Source organism: Urocitellus parryii, chromosome 6 (assembly GCF_045843805.1).
Source record: "Urocitellus parryii isolate mUroPar1 chromosome 6, mUroPar1.hap1, whole genome shotgun sequence".
NCBI classification, from domain to species: Eukaryota; Metazoa; Chordata; class Mammalia; order Rodentia; family Sciuridae; genus Urocitellus; species Urocitellus parryii.
In genome coordinates this window covers 120,111,113-120,138,991 of record NC_135536.1, presented here as the reverse complement: position 1 = coordinate 120,138,991, position 27,879 = coordinate 120,111,113, and the positions used below count along the sequence as shown (strand labels likewise).

The 27,879-nt window shown below is 51.6% G+C and overlaps 1 protein-coding gene across 6 annotated transcripts in view; it reads left to right on the top strand.

Annotated features, from left to right (window-relative positions):
• Positions 1–27,879, top strand: part of Tmem266 (transmembrane protein 266) — a 111,910-nt gene that overhangs the window by 82,865 nt on the left and 1,166 nt on the right. For all 6 annotated transcript variants that reach the window (XM_026400558.2, XM_077800242.1, XM_077800241.1 and 3 more), the window contains 3 exons: positions 3,503–3,618; positions 16,649–16,838; positions 26,502–26,564. In XM_026400558.2, the coding sequence (XP_026256343.2) occupies positions 3,503–3,618; positions 16,649–16,838; positions 26,502–26,564 (369 nt within the window). The remainder of the gene's footprint in view (positions 1–3,502; positions 3,619–16,648; positions 16,839–26,501; positions 26,565–27,879) is intronic.

The following is a 27,879-nucleotide window of genomic DNA, read 5'->3' as shown; positions in this document are numbered from 1 at the left end:
TCCCCAAGGCACCTCTAAGGAGCAGTTGGGGCACAGTTTAGAACCACTGGGATAGATGTCGAGGTCTTTTCCAGCCCTGAATTTTGATCATGATAGGAACTGTGGCTAGGAGATTGGCCAACAGCATTTGCCCAGCACTGGAAGGCAGCAGGGATGGCCTTCAGGGTTCCCCCTCCCCAGGAGGGCAGCCTCTGCCTGGTGCCCACCCTCCATCCCACCCTGTGAACACACATTGATCCTGGGTTTCCTCACTGTCAGCTCATCTCCAACACAGAATCTTCATCAAACTCCAATGAGCAGTGGTCCAGCTTTGGAAGGCAGGGAAGGCTCTGGAGATCATCTGGTCCCTTCCCCTCATTTGACAGATGGGGAAATGGAGGCCAGAGGGAATGGGGTCACACGGTGAATCAGGCTCGGAGCTACAAGTGGAGCCCAGGACCTGTGACACCCTCCAGTGCTCTTCTGGCGGTTCACTTCACCCCATCTGCTCAGGGCTCTGCTCTTGGCTCCATCCATGAGAACATCCGCTCCCTTCAGTGCAGGATCGGCGCCTTCTGGCTCCTTCTGCAAGCTGGGGACAGCTGCACACCCTCTTACTAATGGATTTTGACAGCCCCACTGCAAACACCCTTCCCAGCTGTTCCCCCTTTTCCCTGACACCTCAGGCACTGGGAGCCTCACAATGGAGACTCACTGGTGAATGCAATGGGTGTTAATTTGCTACTCTCACCCTGGAGTAAACTGGCTTCATCAGGAGCTGGGAGGTGATTGTTCAGGGCAGCTTCTGGACCTGGAGATAGGTCTCAGGGACACGTGCCCTACATTTAAGTCTAGAAGCAAGCAGAAAAGTCCTGATTTTTTTCTTTGCATGATGCCTCAAATATCCAGAGAACATCTGGAGGTGGGGACACCGTGGGTGGAATGGGGTCTTGCAGAGTGTGGACCTGCAGAGTTCTAGAATGCAGTGGCAAGACCAAACGCATCCGAGCAAAGTTTCCCAAGAATCAGGAAGGGCTGGGTTCTGAGAGGGGTGAGAAGGGTGTAAAGGTCAGGCAGAGGTCAGGTTAAGTTGATCCTGAGACTTCCAAGGAGCCCATGGCTGCTAAACTCAGAGAACTTCCAAGGGAGGGATGCAGGGGCTGCTTCTAGCATGGGGCCTCATGCTCAGAATCTAGCTTTCTCCTCCGGGTCTTCAGTGTGTATGAGTTATGAGTAGGATCATCTATAAAGGGCCCAGAATAACAATGACCTAAACAAAACAGAAGCATATTTCTCTCACATGGAAGTCTGCAGGTAGATGGCAGCCATCACTACCGACAGGTATTGACATGGCACTCTTTCTCTGCAGTCAAGACCCCAGGCTCCTATTTTGTCACTCTGCTGCACATAGCCTACTTTTCAAAGTCACCTCATGGTCTAAGATGACTATTCCAATGCTGGACATCACATCCTCATTATAGCCAGTAGGCAGAAGAAAGGAGAAAGAAGATAAGTAAAAGGAAAGCCGACTGCTATTTATCTATCTGAGAAAGCAGCTTTGGTTGATGGGTTGTCTCCAGAAACCAAAAAAATATGTCCTCATTACCCACATTACCCACCTCCAGGACCTCACCCTGCTCTGCCTGGAAAGGTGATTTAAATTGCCGGTTGGTTTCCCAAGACCCAAGCCGTTCCCCTTCCTGTGCAGCCTAGCATAGCAACCCGGTACTATTTCCTCCCTTACATGAAATCCCAGCAACTCAGGAAGCAGAGGCAAGAGGATTGCAAGGTCAAGGCCAGACCAGAAAATTTAGCCCAACTCTGTCTCAAAATAAAAAATAAAAAGGGCTGGGGGTATAGCTCAGGAGTAGAGCATCCTTGGGTTCAATCCCCTGTGGCACACACACAGAAAAAGAAGAGGGGAGGGGAGGAGTGGGGGGGGTTAGATGCATATAAAGAGTGATACATGGGCAAACAGGAAGGTAGCCCATCTGTGGCCCTCAGCACTGTGATCTTTCACTGGCTGCAGTGCCCCGTGTGAGATCATGCCTTACTGAATCAGATCAGGGATTTCCACTGCCAGCCACGAGATGTGGCAGTCCAAACTTGGATGCTTTCCCAGCCCGTGAAGCTTTGAAGTGATTGTTGAGGTGTATTTCTCCACCCCTGTACACCTTTACTGTCTTTCCATCCAGCAGGGAGTGCAATTTCTAGAGCAGTAGTGGAATGTGTGATAGGAATGTCATACTCGATGTCACACTTCTATTTAAAGAGTCATGGATGTACCAGCAATTTCCAAACCACAAGGTCCCCTTCCTTGTTGGACTCCAGTCAGAACCAATCATAGTCCATTCTTGTTGACCTCCACATAGTGGAGAAGGGACTGCTATTTCTCCTTCAGTCACTACACCCATAACTCACAATTTTGGGGTCCAGGTACCCTTCAGCTCTGGGATCCCAGACATGACATCACAGGACACGTGTCCTTGTCTGTCATCTTGAGCCAGGGTACAAGAGCTATCTTTTCTTTTTAAACAACTAAATTGAGATGTAATTCTCATGCCATAAAATCTACCCATTTAAAGGAAGCAGCTGAACGATTTTTAGTATACAGATAGAGTTTTGCAACTAACACCAAAACCTAAGGTTAGAGCATTTTCCTTCCTCCACAAAGAAGCCTGATACTCTTGAGCAGTCACCTCCATGCCCCTTCAGCCCTGGACATGCATCTGTCCATTGCTGTGAAGTTGCCTACTCTGGGCATTTCAGATATATGATATGTAGTCTTTTGTGTCTGGTGGCTTTTGCTTACCATACTGTTTTCAAGGCTCATCTGTGTTGTCACATTTAACAGTACATCATTCCTCCCAGAGTGTCTCCTTGTAGAGACAGGACACATTGTGTCTATCCCTTCATCCCTTGATGAACATTTGGATTGTTGCCACTTTAGGGCTATTATGAATGATGCTGTCAGGAAGGCTCATGTCCAAGTGTTTGTGTGGCTTTTTGTTTCCACTTCTCTTAGGTATGTAGGCATAGAATTGCTGGGTCTGATGGCCACTGTCTGCTTAATATTTTGGAGAACTGCCAAACTGTTTTCGAAAGTGGTCGCACCCACAGCAATGTACGAGGGTTCCAACACCACTGCACCCCACCAACCCCAGCTGCCTTTTAAGGAAGGCTTCTGGATGCCACAGCATGCCTCCTCCAGTGACACTCCATTGTCCAGAATGTGTCTTGGCCACTGGTAGCTGCACAGACTGGAGATTACTCATTATTCCAGCAGCTGTGCACACCTCCAAAAATGAAGGGTTTTATCACCATGGGAAAGGAGGAACATGGATCTCTTGGACACCAGAAGTTCAGGTTGTACTTTCTGGGGTACCTAGATGTCCCCCCCCTCCCATCTTCAGGGAACTGAGCCAGGGCCTCAGAGCTGATGCTGGCCAAATGGAGGGCCGACTCCTCCCCAGCTTGAGCCCTGCCCCTACCCAGTTCTTCACGGGCTGTCTCTTTCTTCCAGCATACGTCCTGCCAGTGAAGGTGGAGATGGAGATGGTCATCCAGCAGTACGAGAAGGCCAAGGTCACCCAAGACGAGCAGCTGGAGAGACTGACGCAGATCTGTCAGGAGCAAGGGGTAATGCACTGCCACTCTCAGTTCTGTTTTTATGTCTAGGCCTTGCTGGGGACACTGCTGTGCCTAAGCCCATGTCAGAACTCAGGGGCCCATGGCTGGGCTCATGGGGAACCTAAGGCCCAGGAAGGAAAACACATCCCCATGGTCACTGGTGTTCAGCCCAACCAGGCCTGGACTCAGCCCTGACTCCCACGCCAGGGTCCTTGTCATTACACCATGGGGACCCTTCAGCTCCCCAACCTGAGCTGCCAAGTTACCAACTCAATTCACAGAGTATTCTCAGAGGAACAGTCCCTCAGGTGGGCACTAATCTGTGTGTGAAGGGTGGCTGGGTTCCACTGTGTACCAAGGACGTGCCCAGTGGAGCCAAGGGGAACAGGCAGCTGGGCCAGGTGCCTGTGTACCAAGGACTGCCCCAGAATCTAGTACCTGCACAAGGTGCAGCTCCACAGCTCCCTCTCACGGGGACATAGCCACACGATGCCACCTCTGCCCTCATCTGTAAAGTGAAGGGGTAGCTTTCATGTGAGGGGAAGACAGCCCCTTCTACAGGAATTCAGAGGAGGGGGGTTGGGGTGCTCAGGGGGTGGGTACCAGCTGGGATCTGCCGTAAGGCTGCAGAGTGGGTCCTCACTTAGCCTGGCAGCTCCCAGTGTGCCTCTCATATGGTAGGTGCTCGCCACCAGGAGTGGGCATGCACACAGGGGCAGCGTGTCCCCTGCACTGGGTGCCCCTCAGGGTAGGCCTGGCTAGCTCACATGTGTGCCCCAGCCCAGCCCTGCCCAGCTCTGTTTGAGATGGGGCTGGTTAAATGCAGAGTCAGTGATTCTCTTGGTCCTTCTCCTCCCCAACCTCTCATAGCAGATGGGGGTGGGAAGTCTGTGGAATGTGACCCCGGGAAAAGTCCCCACAGGAACACACATGTAGCATCTTCAAAATCATCCCCCTGGAATGTCTATCACAAACCAAATCTTTTTATCTACTTTGGGGACACAAAACCTTTCATTTTAGTATAGGGTGCCTCTGAGTGACAAGAGGGGCCATCAGGGACTCCACCCACAGGAGCACATTGTCCAAGGGATCCTGGGAGCAGGGAAATCTATAGGGGGTCCTAGACTGAGAAGGAACATCGCAGCCCCCACACAGTGGCTTCATTCATTCTCTCAGCAGTGCCTCCTGCCGGCCAGGTCATGGTCCCTGACCTCATGGGACTCGGTGACTCAGGGAGTTTGGCAGCCCATGTACCCACAGCAGCAGTACGGTGCCCTTCATGCTTCTTTGGGGAATTGTCTGGGGCTCTGTAGGCCAGGATGGGGAAGGGTTTGCAGAGGAGCTGACCTTGAGCAGGGTCACCTGGGAAGGGAGCCAAGTGGCAGGGCTGTGCGAGCCCAGACGTGGGTGTTGTGGTGGGAGCACGAGGCTGTTCTCAGTGTGAGCAGGCGGGGGCAGCCAGAGGGCTTAGGGTGGGCCTGGGAAGGGCTCTGGGCTGACCAGGGCATTTGGGCTTCATCTCAGGGAAGAGGAATCCCAGAGGGCTGGAAACAGGGGTGAGAGCTGTCTTCTCCAATTTGAGTTTTTGGTGGAATTTTCTGGCTGCAGCTGGGGATGGGCAGGAAAGGATAGAAGGAGGACAGGAAGACAAGGTTGAGAGGCCATGGCAACCAGCCAAGTGAGAGCAGGGCTGGGTTTGGGCAAAGGGAAATGTAGGCCATAGGGGTAAAGGACGATTCTGGGTGTCAACATGAAACCAACTAGAAAGTGATCAGGTCGCTCTCAGTCCACTGTGTAATAGGCAGATGAGTGCTATCCACTGCTGCAGACAGCAAGGGGAAAGACCCCGGCCCAGGGCTGCATCCGCCCCTGGTAAATTTATGGCGCTCAGCAGAGAACACGCCAACCTGCCATACGCCTCACATCCACAGCACATGTGCCATGTGCCACGTGCCCAGAGGAAAATCCTAATGGCAAACTCACCTCCCACAGTTTCCACCGTGACCCCCGTCCTGAGTCCCCTGGGGACCCCAGGTTTCTGTAGTTCAAATCGCTCCCCACATGTGGCCTCCTTCCCGGAGGGTCTTAGCCAGAGGGAGGCTCCCTTGGCTTCTGCACAGGAAAGAGCCAATAAATAAAGACAGATTCCCTCTAGGTAGTGACATCTGGAAAAGAGATGAACAGAAACAAGCCATTTTAATTTAAAAAACACCCGAAGGCTGTCAGTTAAGACAGCTAAAGGGGCCAGACGGGCTGGAATCCCAGGGGGACATGGGGAGGCCTGGGTGAGCAGGGCTGTCCAGCTTCTGCAGAGAAACCAGGATGGCCACTCTCCAAAGCTCCAGTGCCCACTCCCCAGGGGGGAAGGATGGGGAGACCCTGACTTTTCAGCAGTATTTTGAGACCAGATTTGGGACTTGACTGGGCAACAAGTACCCTTAAAGAGATGAACAAATTGCCCGTGGAATGTGGGGATCTGCTCTTGGAGAGCAGCCCATGGAATAGTTAAAAATGGACTTCAGGGGTCAGGGCTGTAGCTCAGTGGCAGAGCGCTTGCATAGCATGGGTGAGGCACTGGGTTCAATCCTGAGTACCACATAAAAATAAAATAAATAAAATAAAGGCATTCTGTCCATCTACAACTATAAAAAAATTATTTAAAAAAAAAATGGACTTCAGGGACAGACCCAAGTTCAAAACCAGCCCTGCCACTTACTGATCTTGTGATTTTGGAAACGGCTTCAGACCTTGGTTTTGCTAATGTGATAAATGGGGATAGTGATAAAAATCCTTGAAGGATGGTTGTGATATTTTAAATAGTGACAGTAACACAGATGGCCCGCCACACCCACCCAAGCCCTGGCTGTCCCACTCACTGTTTTAGAAATTAAAAATCCGAAGAGTGGTGACTTGCCCAGGAGCACTCAGCTCATTCAGGGCTCTGACAGCCAGAAAAGATCCAAGTGTCCTGAACACTGTCCCCCGTAGCCCACCTTGCTGAGGGGCAATTTACCCAAGTCACCTCTCAGTGCTCCGTGAAAACACTGCCCAGATCAGACCGGGTAGCTCCGTCAGCAGCCCAGGGCAGCTCTCCCTCCCAGGCCGCCTGCTGGGTTGTCTCAGTGGTGTTTCCAGTCTCCTGCCTGCTGCCCACTCAGCCTGTTCCCGTCCCCTGACATTTTAGTCACCTTTGTCACAAACTTGTTCTCTCTCTCCCTGCCAGAGTTCCCAGAGCTTCTGTCGCAGAACAGTTCCCAACCTCTAAATCCCATATTGCATTTAGTTGTCACACCTCCTTGGGCTCCTCTTGCCTGTTTCTCAGTTTTTTCTTTGTTTTTGAAGATCTTAATGGTTTTGAGGTGCACTCAAGAGTATTCTTGCAGAACATCTCACTGGGGTTCGTGTGAGATTTTTTTTCTCATGATAATGTAGGTTTTGGGTTTGGGGAAGGAAGACCATAGAGGTTAAAATGCCATTCTCATCACATCACATCAAGGACGTATCTGTCAATGTGATTTGTCACTGTCAATGTTGACCTTGATCACCTGGCCAAGGCAGAGTCTGTCATGTTTCTCCACTGTAAAATTACTTTTTTTTTTAATCTTAGCTTTTTAGAAAAATTAAATTGTTTCTTACTGTGACCCTGTGGAGACTCTCAGGTGACATGGCTTTCCAGTTTGCATGAGACCGTCTACATTTCATCTGTACCACACAGCAGCTCGTTTCTTGCCACAGGCCCTGCCCAAAGTGTCCCAGAACGCCTTGTATTAAAGACAAGAGGCCAAACCAAGATTTGCAGATGGGGAACCCGAGGCCCAGAGAAGAGAAAGGTCTATTCAACGTTGCACCACAGTTTGGGGAGTGGGATGGAAACAGAGGTCTCTGTGGCTCTTTCCAGTATCATCCATGCTGGACCACAGGGTCCCTCCAGTTGTGACAGGGATTCACTGCTTGCCTCATTCCCATAATTCCCACTGTGTGCACTTCATCTCTAAAAGATACCTACCCAGGGAGGGGAGGAAGGCACTTCTTGAGCTCTAGCCAACCCTCACAGTCTGCATCCAGACTGTCCATTGCGAAGACAGGGGCAAATCACCTTAGACCCCCAAATCCAACACCGGCTCAGCTGAAAGCTCTTGTACTCACTTTTACTTGGCTCTCTGTCTCAATTGAAGCCAGAAGTTTCTAGTGTCACTGGTACATAGAGGGATTCTCGTGGCTGTCCCTCAGGGAGACAGTGTGAACTTTTTGTCTTTGTCCTGGCTGCTTCAGAAATCAAAGCTAACTTAGATGCAGCAGTTAAATCAATGCAACATTAAATTCTTCTGGCTCGTCTTACAAACCCACTTCTGAAATATTATGTACATCCATGCCCAGGATCTTGCTCTAATACTGAAGCACATTCTGTAACCCCTCTTCTACCTGCCCTTTGCCCTTTAAGGGTTTTTTTTTTGTTTTGTTTTGGTGCCAAAGATTAGACTCAGGGGAACTTCAACCACTGAGCCACATCCCCAGTCCTGTTTTGTATTTTATTTAGAGACAGGGTCTCACTGAGTTGCTTAGTATCTCGCTTTTGCTGAGGCTGGCTTTGAACTCATGATCCTCCTGCTTCAGCCTCCCAAGCTGCTGGGATTACAGGCATGTGCCACCATGCCTGGCTGCCCTTTAGGTCTTGCAACAGCCTTTGGTCCAACATCATATGATCCAATCTGATTCACTATGGGAGTTAGTCCCTCTTCTCTGCTTTTTCCTTCCTGGGCAGCCTGAGACTGTTAGCAAAATACTGAGGGAGGAACAGAGGTTTCAGTGTAGGGTGACTTAGAACCCAGCCTCCAAGGAGACCAATGGAACCTGCAAGCCCCTTAGGACAGGTCTATAACTTATATAAACCTCAGTCCCTAAAAGAGGAGTTACCTGTAGGTAGCTGGAGGGTGGAGAAAATTCACTTACACAGGGAGCCGATGGGCTCAGTTCAACCCTCTGTCCCCAAGACTCAGGCTTTTCATTGGATAAATGTAGGCAACAAGGCTGTATCATGTGGATGCTGTGAGTGTTCCACTAAATCTAGTACTAGATATAGAGGCTCTTGGTAAAAGTGAAAGAGTACAGGTAATAGTGATTTGATTTGCATAATGATTAACATTTACAAATGTGCTGTCACATACTTGAGTTCACATTGATGTTGATGGTTGAGGTTGGGAAGCTAGGTCCTACTAAACCCCTGTACAGGTGGAAAGACTGAGGCTCAGAGGTTGCCCAGGTACACTTTGTCAAGGAAGGGCTGGGAACAGACCTTGAAGCCTCATCTCCCTAAGTGGAAGCAGGGCATCCATGTGGGGCATTTTAGTCAGGGTGAGTGCCACTAGTTGCCACATTAAACAAATCCAGAAATTTCAGCAGCCTAATACAAGAGTGCATTTGTCACTAACAGCATGGCATGGGCTGGTTGCAATGTGTGGGGCATGGAGGATCCTCTGTTCTACAGTCACTCTGGCCCCCAGGCTCCTTCCATCTTGTGGCTCCTTGCTCCCCTAAGGCCACTGGGTCTTCCAAAGTCAGCCAGTGCATGAGCAAGGAGACACCACAGGCTTTTATTGGCCAGGCCTGGAAGTGGTGATGTTGCTTCTGCCCCTATTTCATTGGCAAGACTCAGTTACATGGTCCCCCACCTAAAGTACCAGATGCTGACAGAAATGGTCTGTGTGCCCAAGAAGAGAAAACAGTCACCTATAGAAGTCACCTAACCCATAAACCAAAGAAACAGGCTCAAGGACTCCCTCCCCTTTCCTCATTCCCATACAGCAGGCGTCTGGTGGACAGCTCAGCTCCCTGGCCTGTTTCTTGAAGAAACAAAAGACAATGTTTTTTTCAGCACCGAGTATTGAACCCAGGCAATGCTCTATCACTAAGCTGCACCCATGGTGGTAATCTTGACTCTTTCTGCTAGAGGTAGGCCGGGGAAAGGAGGTGATATCAGGCCACTCCCTTCCATAATCACATGCAGGGCAGACGTGGTAGGTGCAGGGGGGTTAGAATAGAAACTGGGGCCCACCTCCCTTTCTGGCCTTGCCCTGGATCCTGGTGCTCATCATCTCTGAGAGAATGTCCACAGATCTGCACAAACCGCTCACCTTTGAAGATGGTTCCATAATTGGGAGAAGGAGCTTTGCAGGACAGAAATAGCAGGAAAACAACAGGCAAGGGGTTCTACCCTGACTGTGAGGAGGGGGCTTGAGAATGGCTTGTTCCAGAGAGTTCCTTCTTTTCCTGCAAAGGCCAAAATCCCCCAGCTTAATACAATAGCCTTTGTTACCTGGATTATTCAAGATCTCTACTGTGGAAAGTGAATTTTTTTTTTAACATGGGAAGTGATTTGTAAAACAGCCGATAGCTTTAATGACAAGCCTATTTAGCTGATAAAATTAGCCATCAGAGGAATAACTTATGTTATCCTTTTGCCATAATTTAAATTTATGGCCAACTACCCGTCATCTTCACAGTGGATGGAAAGGGGCCAAGGTCAATTTCAGCTTCACCCTGCTCCTAAATCATTAGTTTGCAACTGTCTCCTGATTTTTATTGTTACCAACAATGGCAAAACTAATGGAAATAAACATTGGATGCCATCCCAATAGCAGATGGGTTTGAAGGCAGGACAGCCTGTGCAGACAGCACTAATAGGATGGAGCAAAATTATTACATTGCATTAGATACCGTCGAGCTTCTGGCCAAAGTGTGCATTGATCAGGCCAAGGCCCGTGTCAATTGGACTCCACAACCACAGCATTAAAGGCAGAGAAGAGCTGGGTGTGGCCACCCTGGGCCCCAGTGGGTCTGGCCCTGCCAGGGCATGCATTAAAAACCCAGCCCACGGAAGGGGCCCATCCACTCCAGTAATGCATGCTTCGGGCTTCCCTGTGCATCTCAGCTGATCTGGTCAGGTTATCTGATTAGAAATGCTTTGCTAATGATGTGCATTAAGTGGAGCTGTGACTGCACTTTAATTCTGTCCAAGACTGGGGATAGTCTTTTTTTCCTGCCAGTCCAGTTTACCAATGGAAGATTGGCTTCATTCCGTCATCAAAGCCACTGTGCACCTTTTCTCCCAGAGGCCAGGCCCATTTGAGCCCTGGGGAGCTGGAGTGCTGTGGTGTTTCTCCCTTTTTGTTTTCAGCATGTTGACTTCAAGGCGTCTGGGTGTGAGGGTTTTTATCCTGCTTAGGATATTTGTGGTTGTTGTTTTTCATTAAACTTTTTGGCCATGATTTCTTTTTTTGATTTTGTTGGTGCTGGGGATTCAACCCAGGGTCTCACATATGCTAAGCACATGCTCTACCACTGAGCTACACTCCTAGCCCCAGTGATTTTTTTTATTTTGTGCCTCCCATTATTTCCTTCTTCTCCTTCTGGGACTCTAATTTTGTAAGTTAGGTCAATTGAGCACATCTCACATCTTTCTCCATCCATCCTGCATTCATTCCCTCCCCTGCCCCTCTCCTTTTGGGTTGTAAGTTTTGGCATTCTTATAAGCCTACCTTCAAATTCAAAAACCCTGTCTTCTCCTATGTCCAGACTGCTGTCACCCCATGCAACTAGGTGCTTAATTTCAGTTACTATATATTGTTTTTAATTTTTTTTTAGTTTTAAGTGAACACAATATCTTTATTTTACATTTAAGTGGTGCTGAGGATCGAACCTAGTGCCTCGTGCATGCTAGAAAAGCACTCTACCACTGAGCCACAACCCCAGCCCCGAGTTACTATATATTAATGTTCTCAAAGTTTTACTCTATTGCTTTTTAGATTCTAATTCTCTGCTGGAATGCTGGATTCACTTTGTCCCTCTATTCTGCTATTTTCTTTAACATATTAAGCATAGTTACTTTGAAGTCTTTAACTGTTAACTCAAGTATTTACATGGGTCTCTTTGTCTTGGTAGTTGATCATTTTTCCCTGATGATTTGCCTGATCAGCAATTTTTACTGTATGCTCTGCATTGTGGATGATGCATTTTAAAGGTTCTGGATTATGTATCTTTCTCTAAAGAGGAGGTCCTCTAGGAGTGGGACATCTCAGCAGGGAGCGGGGTGCCCCTAAAGGCAACAGCCAGGATTAACTAACACCTGTACTTCATCCCTCCCAGCTCAGGTCCCAGAGCTAGGACAGAGCTCACTGTAGACTCAGAACTCTGCTAGTCTTTCCTCTTATTGGACACACAGTGAATTGAGGCCCAGAGAGGAAAAGGGACTTAGTCAAAGTCAGAATGAAGGAGGGCTAATGTGCCAAGAGCTCAGGCTTTTGCCTCCAGCCCTGGCTTTTGTCCTTGCTCTTTCCTGGAGCCTGATTCCATCAAGCTGCCCTATACCCTGGCTGAGTCCCTTCCATCTCACTGATGAGGCTACAAGACCTGTGACCCAAGGACATAGGGCCTGGAAGCCAGAGGCCCGGGCTCTGCTTCCTGCTTGCTGCTGAGGCACCAGGTAGTCCTAGCCTTTCCCTCAGCCTCTCCCCCAGCACGTGGGACTCCTTCCCACTTTCAGGCCTCAATTTGCCCATCTGACTGAAGAGGCCCCGGCATCCTAGGACCTTTTGACCGCCCTTTGGTTGGCTGGGGAAGCACCTGCAGCCACATTAAGTATGGAGGGAGTCAGGAGCCAGGTTCGAGGGTCTCCCTAGAACATCCTGAGACCGCTGGCCTATCTCAGGGTTGAGAGCCATTTGGTCATCTGCAGTTTCCCTCTCAGGAGTCGATCATTCTTTCTCAGGGTGAGAGCATCCAGCTCTCACCCCACACCCTCTGGATATGAAGCTTATAAAAATCTGTACCACAAGTAGGTACCCTCTCCCTCATCCCCACCCCAGTTCATGCCCTGTGCTAACATTCTCACCTCCTAAATAGTTCTCTTGTCTTCCTCCTCTCTCTCCATCTCCACTGTTTCCACCTAGTCCAAACGTGGTCCTCTCTGACCCGGACACTGCAGTAACCCCAGTGTGTTTCCCCATATCCCCCAGGTCTCATCCGACCCATCCCCCTCTGTGTATTCCTTTCAAACTGCTCCTTTGGGTCACTGCACCAACACTCCCCCTGCTCCACCCTTCTGTGTGAAAGATTCCAGTGGTTTCTTGTTCTTTAAATAAAGATGGAAATCCTTAAATCATCTCTCCATGGCTACACACTCTGCCCAGTGGCACCTGCCAACCCCCACCCCCACTGCCACCAGCTGATCATCTGTCTCTTGTACATATCATGTTTCCTCTGTCATAAGTACCACCCCAGGGTCAGCTCTTGTGACTCTCATAGGGGACTTGTTCCCTGTTGTATAGCAGATTTCACATTCACCCCTATCTTGCTGGAGCCATCCATCTTCAAGCTGGGACAGGAATTTTCATTGCAAAATATATAACAATTCTAACATGGTGTGCACAAGGTTTCCCCTGACCTCTTAGTGAATGAATGAATGGGAGAACTACTGCACACTTGGAGTTCACATCTTTTGTTTAAAACTTGTTTCTGTGTGTGTGCTAGTGTATGCACATGTGGGCTTGGGGCTGGGCAAGCCCTGGCCTCCAGCTGTCTGGCCTGAATTCCAGGGGGACTCTCTAGGGCAGCTCCATATCAATTACAAGCCATCAATAATGCATCCCTTCAGAGTGGCCTAGGAAGCCATTAGCAGGGCCTGTAGGCCCAGTTGTGTGGCCTTGGAGAAAGCAGGCTGGGTGTGCCCATGGGAAGTTCAGATCTGTCTAAGAAGGAGGGGCTCCCGGCCCTAGCAGAGCTCAGCAGGGTTACCTCATGGACCTTCCATGACCTCTAAAAGATCTTGCTGCCAGAGAGGTGGCTCACACCCTTGCCCCCTGCACAAAAGACCACTCCAAGACCAACTCTCTCTGAGACTTTCAGCTCCATTTGCATGCTGGGTGTTGAGGTCTAGAGTCTGAGCCCAGTCTGAGACCAAAGTTAGAGCTAAATCTATGACCAGGATTTGCCTCCGTTTCTGATCCAAGTGAAGGCTCAGAATGGGACTACGATCAGGGCTCAGTGCATGGCCAGGGTCAGGGCACAGTCTTTGTCTCTGCTTTGGGCTAGCATTGGTGTTCAGGCTGTGACTGGGGTTAGGCTCAGTCTGAAATCACAGAACCGAACTAATTAGTTTTATTCATTCATTCTTTCTTTCATTTACCAATCTACCCAGTGCTTCCTGTGTACCAAGCAACAACACAGGCAAGGTCCCTGCTGTTTTGGAGATTATACTCCATGGGTGGGGGGGTGAAGGGTGTCATTGGTGGGGGAGTTGTCCCTTGCTTGTGTGCATTTCTTCCATATTCCCTATGACATCATATCAGTGACTTGAAATTTGTCATGGCAAGAGTATTTACATTATAAAATTATCATACACAGTGAATCAGGCTTTCTTCTTCTTTTTCTTATCAGCACACCACTGAAAGTGAAAGAGAGGTAAACAGATCTTACAGAAAATGTGGAGGAGCCACACATAATTGTCTGTGTTTTTTTTTCTTTCTGTTTTTCTTTTTGCACTATCATTTCACTAAAATGATAGTGAAAGTGGAAAAGGCATAAGAAGTAAACTGTCTCTTTAAGTTTTGTCCACCAGGAGAAAAAGGAGAGAGATTTCAGGGGATTTAGGAAGGTAGAGAATAGATGAGAAAGTGTAACTGATCTAGCAAAATGGAGAATTTATAAGTAACGTGCCTACAAAGAAGGGTGGTGAGGAGAAAGGAATAATTCTCCCCGTAAAACCCTGAGGCTCTAGGAGGAAGGCGATGTGGTGTGAATCGACACCAGGAAGGGGGTTGGCTAAAACTCTTCACAGTTTTAAAAATCCCTATGAACCCTAAAGGACCAGGAGACTATGCCCCACCCTGCAAGAGTCAGGAGGTTTGCCCTCTGGAGAAACTGAACCAGGAGGCTCTACACACAGGCAGTGGGAGAGGTGCAGGGCTGAGCCTCCTTCCCCTAGAGTAGTGACCTTCTGCCTGCTTCCCTGCCCTGCTCCCAGCCCAGAGGCAAACAGAAGAATATCCCCAGGCAGGAGGCTGGAGAATTCTGGAAAGCCTGAGTGGTCCCAAAGACCAAAACACACAGACACTGACACTGGGAAGTTGTCCAATGCTGGTTTGTTGCCTGGCCACCATAGGGTTGGTAAATGCTTAGTTATGTGTATATTCTACTTTCATAAAAATAAAAGTAATTAAGCTGGGGTTGTGGCTCAAGCCATAGAGCACTCACCTAGCATGTGTGGGGCCCTGGGTTTGATCCTCAGCACCACAAAAAAAATGAATGAATGGAATAAAGATATTAAAATAAATAAGTAAATATACAAAATCATCAGAATGTGGTAAGTGAAATGTAGAGAATCACATAGGTTGATGTGACTGAGTGCCTTGGTGGATGTGGTATGAGAGTCAGGGAAAGTCCTCTAAGGACTTTCTGAGTTGGCCAGGTGATCTGGGTTAGGGGAGCAGCTGGGGAAGAGGCCTGAGACCACCTGTGCTTGGTGTCCACATGGAACAATGAGAAGGTTGTGTGGTGGGGGTGGAGAAAGGGAAGATCAGGTGAGATGCAGTTGGTCAGGTGGGGAGAGCCAGATGATGCACCCGATTTGTGAACCAAGGGTGAGGAGATTGGGTTTTCTCCTGAGTGAGGTGGTAAACCATCGACACCTATGGACAGGTGTCATGAGGTGGTTTAGGTCTGCCAGGATCCCTGTGGCTCCTGTTGCAGATGGCAGTTGAGGGATGCAGAAGCTGTAGCTGGCCAGGTGACAGCTGGCAGGAGAGGTGGGAAGTGGGCAGCTTGGCATAGCATTTGGAGGTGGAGCTGGGTTTGGGGAGCAGACCGGACACTGACTCCAACTAACAAGAGATTAGAACACCCAAGGAGCAAGTTTGGGGGGAAAGTGGAGTCCTATTTTGGCCAGGTTGAGTTTGCAACTCCTGTGAACTGCTACATGGTGCTGCCACTAGGTAGCTGAAGGTATGAATCTGATTTTCCAGAGTCCGGTGGGGTTGTGGGTGGTAGTTCAGAGCTTGAGATATGCTTTTGGGCATGAGTGGCAATTAGAGAACCTTCTAGGGAAGGAACCTCACCCCGGACTCTGCTAGTCCCCTCCCTCCTGCCCATTCTCACTGCACAGAGGCAACGCAATGGGAGCCCAGGACACTAGGTGGCAGTGAAGGCTCTTCAGTGTCAGCCCACCTCCACCCAGAAGTCCTGGGAAGGCTGGGAGTGTAAGCAGCCATCCCAGCCACAAACCCAAGAGGCATCTGGAAACCTTTCTAAGAAGCTCTTCCCAGCAAAAAATAAAGAAAGAAATCAAAATTAAAATGTGTAGTTTTTTTTCTACAAAACCCTTAGGAAGCAGCTAAAGTCCTCAGGTGAAGACTCCATTTACACACAAGGAAACCAAGACTGGGGAAGGTGAAGGAAATTACTAAGGCCATATCCACAGGGCTAGGGACCACTGCCCAATCCTGTCTGCCTGAGGATCCTCCCCAACACCTCATGGGAGAGGGAAATGATGTTTCTGGAAGGGAAGCCAGTGGATGGACAAGCAGGCATGTGATACCAAGATGGGCTGGTTGCACGGGCCCTGGGTCTCCCTGAGTCTCCTGTCAGTACAAGGCACCTGGCCAAGGTTCTCATTTTGTCAAGCACCCCTGGGAGTGGTACATCTGGGCAAGCAGCCAGCACCAGATTGAAACCCAAGTTTCCTGACTCCCCATCGAGGGGTCTTCCCACAAACCACGGTTTTGTTTCTTCTCATGGCCTCACAGTGGGGTCCCGCGATGCTGTATCTGAGACACAGGATCACACCTTACTACCTGGAAAAGGCTCCATAAACAAAAGAAATTCTCATTATTGGGATATTTCTTCGGAGCACACAGCATTCGGCCTTTGGATGCTCAGCCCTCTCCTCCCGCCTATGTCCCCCATTCAGGAGAAAAGTGTCAGAGTACAGGTCCCTGTTCCTCCCCTGCCTCTGCAGGCACACCCAGCCCAGCCCTTCTGCCTCTTGCAGTTTGAGATTCGGCAACTGCGGGCACACCTGGCGCAGCAGGACCTGGATCTGGCGGCGGAGCGGGAGGCTGCGCTGCAGGCTCCGCACGTGCTCAGCCAGCCCCGCAGTCGCTACAAGGTGGTGGAGGCCGGCACGTGGGACGAGGAGACAGCCGCGGAGAGCGTCGTGGAGGAGCTGCGGCCCTCGCAAGGTGAGTTCCGGGTCTCCAGAGTCTCAGGGCATTTCCTGCCTCGCTCCCACCCGGCCCTGCCCCCCATTCTGCATAGATGCTGGGGCTCAGTGGAGCTCCTTGCAGGACTCCGCCCCCTCCTCTGCCTATGGTTGGGAGGCACCGCCAGGTCAGTGCCCTCAAGAGTACCTTTCCAAGTCTAGGACAGAGCATTTAGTCAAGTGACTCTGATCCAAATTAGAACATGATCTTAGAGACTTGTACTGGATGCGTACTCCAGCAGTGCAGGCCGCTCTTTGAGGCTTGTTGGGGCTCACACTGCAAGTGACAGGGGAGGCATGACTTTCCTGTTTTACGGAGGAAGAGATGGAGACACAGGGAAGCCATCCAAAGACACCTCACGAAGAAAGTGGAGCCAGGATGCCTGGGACTTTCCTATTGTACTGCCACCTACCAGGGCCCAGCTAAGAAGTCCAGTCCTGGGGCCAGAACAGCCCAGCACCTAAGCTTTGCAGATAGTAGCAAATTTATGGCCACAATGTGGGTGGAAATGGGAACCGGGGCCACAATCCAGGGCAGGGCATTGTAGAGAAATGAGATGTTTCTAGATCCAAATCCCAGGTTTTCTGTCAGCCAGCTTTGGCGTTGGGCAGGGATTTAACCTTTATGCACCTTGGTTTGGCCAGCTGTCGAATGGGAACAAAATGAGCCTTCCTCATGGGGTGGTTGAAAGATGTACTCAGGGCCTTGTATCCAGGAAATGGTAGAACTGGGTTTGGAACTTGGATTGCAGAACCCAAAACCCCAGTTTGATGCAGTGTCTGGTGGTGACTTCACCTTGGCATGCCATGTCCCCTTGCTGGAGCAATGAGCAGATTGTGGATGGGCTCTGCCACTCCCCAGTCCCATGACTTGAGGCTTCAGTGCTCCTTCCATGAAGTGGACTCAGCTCCAGCTCTGTCCGCCTCACAGAAAGTATGAGGAACTGGTGGCTGGGAGGAAGCTCTGCCGGCTGGTGCTGCTGAGAACGGGTGTGGGGAATGAGCTTGCCATGTGATGTTCTGATAAATTTTCAGATCTTAGAACCACAGAATTTGGGGGCCAGAAGGAACTGCTGAAACTAGTTAGAGAAGCCCATCTCTAACTCCCCCAAGAGGCCATGAGGCCCCAGCTCGCCCTTCTCTAAGAGGTACTTAGCACCTCCCTGAGCAGCCCACCCTCCTTTAAATGGCTCTAAGACTTGCTTCCTGAGACAGAGCTGAGGCCTGCCCCCCACCTGCCTTCCCCTCGTGGATGTGGTTTTTATGCACAGAGAGGTGCCCTCCCAGGTGCGACATCCTTTCACAGACTATTTTCCCCTCCGGGGATGGTCACCTGCATCCTCACAGCCAGTCCTCAGGGCACAGACTCTCCAGGTTCTTGCTCACTCTCCCTGCCCTGGGCTCTCCAGAGTAACATCCAGAACTGAGGCAGTTGTTGGGAGCTCCAAGGCCTGGGCAGTAATGAGGGACCATTCCTGCTTTTTTGTTCTGGACCCCAGACTCCCAGATGAAGTCCAAAGGCTCCTGAGCCTTGTGCTGACTCCCTGGCCTGAGCTCCCAGCAGACCCAGGCTTCACGCTCTCCACACATAACTCTGCGGAGCCCCTGTCCCTGCAGCCCACCTGCGAGCAACTGGCTGTTCATATTCCCCTGCTGAACTGGACACTCATCTGTGTTCCGCCATAGCTTGTCAAGTCCTGCCTTCACTCCAGGGCCCGGGAGATGGGATTCACAGCCCATCACCAGTACCTGCTGGGTTTACTTCCTACATATACCTTGAAATGTTCCCTTCTTCATCTTCACTACTCAGTCCTCACCATTTCTGGACCTTGCAAGGCTTCCAGATCTCAGCTTTGTCCCCTAGGTGCCTTCTGCAGTCCCTTCTCCTCACTGTACAGCCATTTTCCCTAAATACTTCATGCCTTGACACCCTTGACTGGTTCCCTGGGCCCCTCAGGAAAACACCCAAGTCCTTTAGGGTGGTATATTGGTTTTCTGGAACCCCTATAACAAAATGTCATCAACTAGGTGTCTTAATAGCAGAGAGTTGTTTCATGGTCCTGGAAACTAGAAGTCTGAGAACAGGGGTTGGCAGGGTTGGTTCCTCTCAGTGCTGCAACAGAGAGCCGGTTCCTAGGTGATTCCTGAGCTTCTGGTGGTGGCTGGCACTCCTTGGCCCTTCTTGGCTTGTAGGAGCATCACCCAATCTCTGTCTGCACATGGCGTTCTCCCTTGTGTCTGTGTCCAAATTTCCTCTTTTTATAAAGGCCCCATTCATGTTGGATGGGGGCTACCTACTCCAGTATGATCTCCTATTGACTAATTACACATGCAGCCACCTTGATTTCAAATAAGATCACCTTCCAGCACTAGAGTTGAAGACTTCAACATCATGAATTTGGGAGGAACACAGTAGTTCATCCCCTAACAGGTGGCAGGAGACCCCTGCTGATCCCCAACCTCACCTCCTTCGCCCCATCTTGGCTTTCACCCAGGAGCCTCTGTCAGTGTTCTGAGCCTTTCCACACACTGTTCAGTGGATGGCCTGGACCGTGCCAAACTTCTCATCCTTGGAACCCAACTCTGTGTGCTCCTGGATCACCACACCCAGCCCTCGGGATCTCACATCAACTCCTCCTAGGCCCCATGCAGGACTGCCCTGTTTGTCTGTCTGTCTGGCTCCTGTGTCTCCAGGGCTCCTCCAGGCCTGAGCCTCAGCAGCTCTTCAAATAGACTGAATGGAGTCTACCTGTCTATAACTGAACCAGGCAGGGCTCTGGCTTCATCCCCTCTGGGTCCCTGCAGCTCAGCTTTCTTGGTGCTCAGTGGCTGCCACACAGTCCACACCCAGAGACCCCAAACTCCCAACTCTTGACTCCCCAAGCTGAGGCTTGTGGAAACCACCATCTTTTTCTTTTCGGTACTGGGCACTGAACCCAGGGGCACTCTACCACTGAGTTACGTCCCCAGTCCTTTTGATTTTTTGAGCCAGTATCTCACTAAGTTGCTTAGGGCCTTGCTAAGCTGCAGAGGGTAGCCTCAAACTTGTCATCCCCCTTCCTCAGCCGTGTGCCACTTCCCCCTGCTCTCTTCCTAAGGAAGGGAAGAACTTTCTGAAAGTTCTTCTGGAAAAGAGCAACAACTTTTGACCCCTTGGTCTGGCTTCCACAGAAAAGGAGGGGCTGATCTGCAGTCATGAGACCCATCCTGGATTTTCCTCCCTGGTGTAGTGAGAGGCTGCTGTGCTGCTGTCCCTGCTGAAGCCTCACCGCTGAGGCTCACGGGGCTTGGGCCTGCCCAGTTCCCTGAGGCAGGTCTGAACACTTCCGCCCTCCCCAGTGCCTCTTATCATCTCTCTCATCAGAGCGCTTGGCTCTGAAGATGAGAGTGGGATTGTTGTCCCTTAGCCAGTGGCCTGCAGATGCTGGACACTGGAAGCCACAGTTGGGTCCAAACACACCAAGTCTTTCAAATCCCACCACACATTCTAGCAGTGCAACAAAGCTCTGAGTCACTGTCCATCCTGCTCCTCCTGTCAGCAGCCCACATAGTGGCAACTTCCAGGAGGAAGAGGGAGGCAGAGGCAGGCTCAAGGGTCAACTTTTTTGGGTGCATGTCATTAGCCAGGTGTCATGGGGTCTGCACTCACCTCTCACCCTCCTAAGCACTGGGGGAGAATTCCAAATAAGGCAGGCTCAGGCTTCCTGTACAGGGACCCAACCTGGACCCCTGGGAACAATTGCAAATGTCCCTCCTGCCCAGCCCTGGAACCCCACCTCGGCTGCCTGGTACCTCCTATGCAACATCACCTGGGCACCTCCTGCTCCACAGGTGCTCACCTGCCCTGCGCATGCCCAACTATTCAGCCACATAATGCATTCCTCATCTACCACTTCACAGCCAATTCCCAGAGCCCTCAATAGCACAGCCAGTGCCTCTAAAGCTGAGGACAGAACGTGGGGGTGGATGGGAGGCATGAAGGATTCACAGCCTTGCGTGGCCCAGGGCATCCCCTAGCTGAGCTCTCTCTGACCAGGAGCTGTGTTCAGGGAGGGATTTTCAGGTCATTAGAAATTATGGTTGGACAAACTGGGGGCATTCTGGGCCACTCTGGAGATGAAGAAAGGGCAGCGTTTGTTGCCTTCCATGACCTTCAGGCCAGTAGGGCTCTGAGACCTGCTGCATTCACAATAGGACACAGGATCTGGACATTAACCTGCAGACATGAGCGATGAGTCACAGGAACCTTGGGAGGGGGCCAGCGCCTCCCCTGTGAGGCTGTCACTCCCCGGGAGGGTGGGGGTGCCGGCCCCAGCAGCAGCTTCAGCCTGGAAAGGAGGAAGTGGCTTCTGCAGTCTCAACAATTGCCAGCAGGTCACAGTCAGACAACGCGGACGGGCTTCTGTTTAGACTTGCTGTAGCACAAATCATTTTTAAAACCTGGGCTGCAAAGTTCCAGGCTTTGGGGCCTGCCAAGTTCACAGTGCCCCTGTGTAGTCATTAATACTTCTCTCCCAAATTTATTAGTCTTGAAGCTCGCCCATAACTTATGAATTACAGCCCCTGGTAGGAGTGCCACGGATTTCACCGTATATCACAGCGAGCGGACCTTGGCGTCTCCCCCCACACTGCGCCAGCGTCCAGGGAAACGGCCACGGAGTTGCCTCGGGCCAGCCCTGGCTGCACCTCCCCCCCACAAGAGCAGTGGGCAGGGAGCTGAGCTGGCTCCAGGGTTTACCTGTGGAGAGGACAGAACCTGTGTACTCCTAAGTGCCTCTATTGGCCCCCAAGTGTGTATGCCTGGTGGGGGCACTGGGGTCCCAGGGAGCCCCAGATCTGTAGCACTGGAGCTGAGAGAGCCTCACAGAGTAGCATTTGAAGCAATTATGGACATGGTTCAGGACTCAGGTCCAGGCTGAGTCTCAACTTGGCCTTGAACAAGTTCTTTGACCTCTGAGCTGGGTCGGCTTCATGGTCGTGATCTGCATGATCCCACAGGGACCTGAGCTTGGTTTGATGCTCTACTATCGCCCTCTTGAAATTCTTAATACTTTTTGAATGAGAGGCCTATAAATTTTGTGGCTGGTCCTGCCTCTGAGCCCCAACCTTCCCAGAATGAGGACAGCAGCAGCGTCTTTTAGCTGAGGAGGGTTGGGCATTCCATCCTGTGCTTAGCTTTCATGCTTGGTATACAGTAGGTGTTCAGTGTGTAGTGTCCCCTTCAGTGAGGGCTGCCACGCCAGCAAACTCAGAACCCCAAACCAGGAATCAGGGCTTCCCCTGGGTCTTGGGAGCATGGGTGTTCAGAGGATGTGAGCTCAGGTACCTCCTGCCACTCTGTCACACAGAGCACGTGAGGCACGACTGGTTCTGTCGCCTCCAGAAACCTGGTCCAGCTGACTCACCAGCCCTCTCTGCCTCAATAGTAGGTTGGGGCTGCTGAAGGAGTAAAACCCACGTCATGAGTGTTGGCGCCTCACACTCCAAGGGCTTTCGGAGGATTAGTCAGGTGGGTTTGAAAGTGCTCACACCCCAGAAGAAAGGCGCCAGGAGGCAGAGAGCAGCAGCCACAGAAGCCACCAGAGACTTTGGGCCAACGGTAAGCACTGTGGCCGCTAGACATGCATCATCTCGGGTTTTTGTTTTGGGTTTTTTGAACTCAGGGCGCTTAACCACTGAGCCATATCCCCAGCCCCTTTTTCAGTATTTTATTTTGAGACAGGGTCTCGCTAAGTTGCTTAGGGTCTCAATGAGTTGCTGAGGCTGGCTTTGAACTGGTGATCCTCCTGCCTCAGCTTCTGGATCCACTGTCATCTTGGGATCTTTACAGGGCACCTGCAGCTAAGTATTTGCTATTCCCATTTTATGAGTGAGGAAGCTGGTCCTAGGGATTTGCCTAAGGCCACAGAGCAAGTGCCTGCAGAGCTGGAGCTGGTGCCCAGGCTGTTTCGTTGGATCCAAACAAACCCTGCGGCAGGGGCTTAGGTGGAAGAGGGCAGCTCTGTGAGGCTGGCTGCACCTGCCTCCCCTCCCGTTCTGTCTCCCTGGCTGCCAGACACCCAGAACCTGTGGGTAGAAAGTGTGGGAAGGGTGAGGCTGCAGGCTGACCAGTGCAGACAGCATCCCACAGTGGCCCTGTGGCATCTTGGAGTGGGGCCAGGGAGGTTAGGGAGTCTTACAGACCTCTGACTCAGCCACAGCTGTCCTTCTGTCCAGGCCACCATCAGCAGCTGCCATATGCCAAACCCCAGACTGAGTGACAGGGAATCTGAGTAAAGTGTGACTCCTGAGATCCCTGTGCGGGCGCAGACAGGACCCCAGCCCAAGGAGTCAGTTCTGGGAGGTGAGAATCTGGGGGCCAGTGTGAAGCAGAGGGCAGATGAGGCCCGTGTCAGCACTCCCGGGGATGTCTGGACAGGCCCCCTCCCAGACTGTGACTCAGGTCTGGATCAGAGGGAGTGAGGGCGGGAGAGAAAGTGCATACTGGACAGAGTTTCTGTGGCCACCTGGGGCCCAGGCTCTTTGTCAGACACCTGTATTGAGTGAGTGATCCCATTCATCAAACCCACGTAGGGCAAGAGCCCAAAGGGGAAAATGTGAGGTCTCACTTAAGGCTGGACACAGGGCTGCAGCAGAGGGCTCAGGGGTCCCTTGACTGGCCACAACTTAGTGGGAGTCAGGGTCGTTGGTAAAGAAAGAAAGGAGGCACAGAGAAGTGACCAGGGTCCCACCGCAGGTGGGCAGAGGAACTAAGTCACCAAGGCGAAGGATGCTGGAGGGGAGGGAGAAGCTGTGTTCAATTTTGGACTTGTTGAGTTAGAGGCAGCTGGAGGCCATTCAGGAGAAGTTGCCTGGGGACCAGGCAGACCAGTCTAAGCTCAAAAGAGAGGTCTGGGGGCTGGGGCTCAGTGGTTGAGCCCTTGCCTAGCACGTGTGAGGCACTGGGTTTGATCCTTAGCACCAAATAAATAAATAAATAAATAAAGGTATTGTGCCCATCTACAATTTTTAAAATTTTTTTTTTTAAAAAAAGGTCTGGTCTGGAGGTCACCAGGCTCAGGTTATCTTTACTTGGATTAAGATGTGAGCATCCTCAAATATGTATGGGAGAGGGGTCAGAGACCTCAGCAGGCTGAACCCACACTCAGAATGCTTCCAGCAAGCTGCACCTCAGTGCTGAGACGGACACGCCCACCTTTGCCCACCTTTACCTGGGATGGTGGATGCAAAGCCCTGGTGGGGCGGTGAGGCCTGGCCTGGCTCCCACTCCTCAGAGGAGACCTGGGCGTCCATGCTAGCCAAGCTCCGTGTGAGTCAGTAGAGAGGGCGGTTGCTCAACACACAGAAGATGTTGGGGGGATGATGGCGCCAGACCAGTCTGTTCAATAGTCCCCATCATGCAGGGCCCTGCTAAGGGTCAAAATGAGTCTGTGCGGCACTGATCAGGACTGGGGCTCCCTGCCTGCCTCCTCCCCGCCTCGGTACCCATCTGGAACCCACAGTGAAGCATTCAGTGTGGAAAGGCTGGAAAGTAGGGAGGGCCAGAGCTGGGCAGGGGCTACCCGCAGAGGACACTGCTCAGGATGGGCCTGAGGGGCCTGTAAGAGCTGGAAGGTGTTTTGTCTAGACTGTGAGTAGCCTCAGGCTTCTCCTTGGTACCAGTGGGGAAGGCAGAAGCAGGCTCTTCAAGCTTTGCACATAGTAGGCTCTTCCTGATGAAATGGAGATTGGAGTGGATGCCCAGGGGCTCCAACTATGTTCCCTGGAGGCAGGACTCCTGGCCTCAATAACACCTGGCAGAGGGCTCTGAGGTGATCCTGCACTGGGGGTCAAGGGGATGGCCCAGATGCCTCCGGCCCCTTCCCCCTCTGCTGTGTCACCTCTTAGAGCTTCAGAGCCATCTGACATGGTCACATCATAATCTGTAGGCGCCTCCCCAGCACCTTCGAGGTGCAGATGAAGAAACTAAGGCCTGGAGAGGGAATGTGACCTGGCAGCACCAGGACACAGCTAGAGTGAGGTCCTCCTGCCTGGCCCGTGGGCCTGGTGGTCCTTTACCTCTACTGCTTGAATGACAGCCGCCATGCCTGCCACCTCCAGCTTCCCAGGGTGGCCAGCAGGGCCAGACAGCATTTACAGCAAACCTTATTGCTAGCTAATGCTGGAGGGGGCCTGGAGCCAGCCCCGGCCACACCCTCAGCTCCTGCATTACTGTAGACACACCTCTGACCGCAGGCACTGAAGATAAAAAGAGGCCAAAAAAGCTTTTAAGAGCCAGGCCTCTGCTTGTGCTGTCACTGGGCCTCCCTGTGTGAGGGCAGATGGGCTTCTGCAGCTAACTCAGGTGTGGCCCGGGAGGGCGGCCTCAGGAGCATCACGTCTGCAGAGCTCCATTCCTCCGAGAAGCCCCGAGGGTGTGGTCTTGGGCTCTGGGCTGCCTGGAGGAGCAAGGCTTGGCCCCACTCTAGAAATCTGACTCAGGGTTAGCTCCTTTTATCTCCATAACAACTCAGGAAACTAGGTGTCGCCATCCCCATTTTATAGGCAAGAGACCGAGGCTCAGAGACTCATGGTGGAGCTGGGGTGTGGAGTGAGCAATCCCAGACTGACAGGTTGCCTGTCTGAGCTGAGGTCCTATCCCATCACTCTCTATCCCCTGCCAGGATTCTCTTGTTATCACTCGACTCCGTCCCTGCCTGTCCCATGAGGCACTGCCCACCCTCAGAGCTTGTCACCCCCCTGGGGCGTTGCACCTCTTGTTCCCTGCCTGAAGGCTGTCCCCTTCTAGACACTGTCCTACGACCTTAGGAGTTACCCCTCCAAATCCCACCTGGCCATGTTCAAACCTTCCTGGGGCTCCTCACTGGGTCAGACCAAGCTCCTCAGGATGGCCTTGGGGTCTCCCATGACCCATTGTTTCCTCCTGCTCTCAGGTCACTCTGGGAATCACCTACCTTCTCTCCTCACTCCTTTCAGGACAATGAACTGATGTTTTTTTTAAGACCCTGTTTCATGTCATCTCCCTTGACCCATTTAGCCTTCAACCACTAAATAGCCTTCTCAACAATAATACACAGAGTAGGAACTGAGTAGGGATCCCCAGCACTGTCCCCCAGGGTTAATGGCATGGAAGACTAGAGGCCTCAGATGGACTGAGCCCAGGGGGACTGTCGTCAGGGATACTCAGTCCTGTGGCTGGCTGTGTGTTCCTGCTAACAGCATCTTGGGTCTCCTGCATTGAGGCCAGCAGTTCTGGTGACCCTGAGAACTTCAGGCGGATTTAGACACTGAGGGCATCTAGACAGGAAAAGTCCTGAGGAATTATTTCCACACCACTCATCTCAGAGATGGGGGACAGGGAGAGAAAAGGTCTGTCCAGGTCAGGTGTCAAGGTACATAATGCATCAGAACCTGGGTCCCCTGGTTCCTGGTACAGCCCAACCCTGGGACTCTGAGACATGGCTCTGTGCAGAACAAGGAGGCTTCCATCCCACATAGGCAGGGCTTCTGAGAGACAGGTGCCTCTTCTCGTGGCCATAGGTGTACAGACAGGAGGTCAGGGTGAAGCATGAACTTGCCACAGTCCTTGTCTCTTGGACTCTGAAAGCCACCCCAAGCACTCTTCTCTGTTCCCACTCCACAGAAGCCGCTGTGAAGGATGACATGAACAGCTACATCAGTCAGTACTACAACGGGCCCAGCAGCGGTGAGTCTGGGATGGAGCTGTTCTGCATGAACCACTGTGCAGCCCCAGGTCCCTGCGACCCCCTCACCCCCACACCTGAGGGCCGGCACAACTCAGTCCTGCTTCAGAGATGGCAGCGACTCCAGGGCCAGAGCTGGGGTGGCCACGGGCTGAGCCTGCGGGTGCTAGAGTGGGGTGTTTTGTGATCACTGACCCATGAAAGCTGCAGTGGAGCCTTGCAATGAAAGGGGGGTGAGATCCAGATGGGCTCCCCCCATCCTGAAACCCCCCTCAGGTGAGCCAGGTGGAGGGGAGCTCAGGCCACGTGCCTGGGCCGAGGGGCAACAGATTGTTTCCTTCTTACCATAAAGTCTCAGGGAAGCCTAGTGGGTTTTACTTACGGGAAAGATTGGACAAGGTATTAAAACAATGCCTTGTCCTTTGGCATCTTGTTTCCTTTTTGCCAACACCTTAAACCCCAAGTTTGGAATTCATAGCCCCTAAATCCTTGCATGTCCATTGTAGAGACAGAATATTAAGTTGCACAATGTATGATGTATTTGAATTTTTTCTTTTCTATCATTTGGCTCCTAAAGACCTCTTTCCTCTTCTCCAAGCCTCATCCAAACTGCTGGTTTCAAAGACCATCAGTCTCTAGTCTAGACCCCTCTCCCCATCTTCCCTCCCTACCCCCACTGCAGTCAGCCCCTGATATGTGTCACCCAGAGCAGAACTGAGGAGTGTCCCCTGCCCCTGCCATGCTTCCTGACAGGCCAATCAATCTTCTGCAGACCAGTGCTGATCGGGCCACTCCCCACCCCCCACGCTGGTCTCAAAAACATCTAGTGACTCCGCAGACTGAGAAGTCCATGCCCCTTGTCTGGGCACGTGGTGCCCTCTGAGTTAAGATGGACTGGGTTAGGTTAGTGTAACAAATGCCCCTGCCCCTGGGTGGCTTAAATAAAGCACCAGTGGCCCAAGGCAAGTAGCCTCGGGCTCTGCTCCCATGTCATTTTGCCCAGTACCCGACAGACAGAGCAGCCACCATTGACTCTAGGATACTGGCTCATAAAACTTTCACTCAGAAGTGCCACAAGTCACTTCTCATAGATGACATCAAAATATGTCCCATATCTGCACCTGAATTCAACAAGATGAGCGGCAGTGAAGAATGACCAGGAACGGGGGCTCCCCTGAGGCCTCCCTCCTTGCAGGCTGCCTCCCATAGGCTGCCCACACTCACTGCCCACCCCACCAACCCCACTGCTAGCCCCGCTCACACCAGGGCTGGGCGGGGCATGGCCAAAGGCGAGGTGTGACCGACATCGCCTCCTTC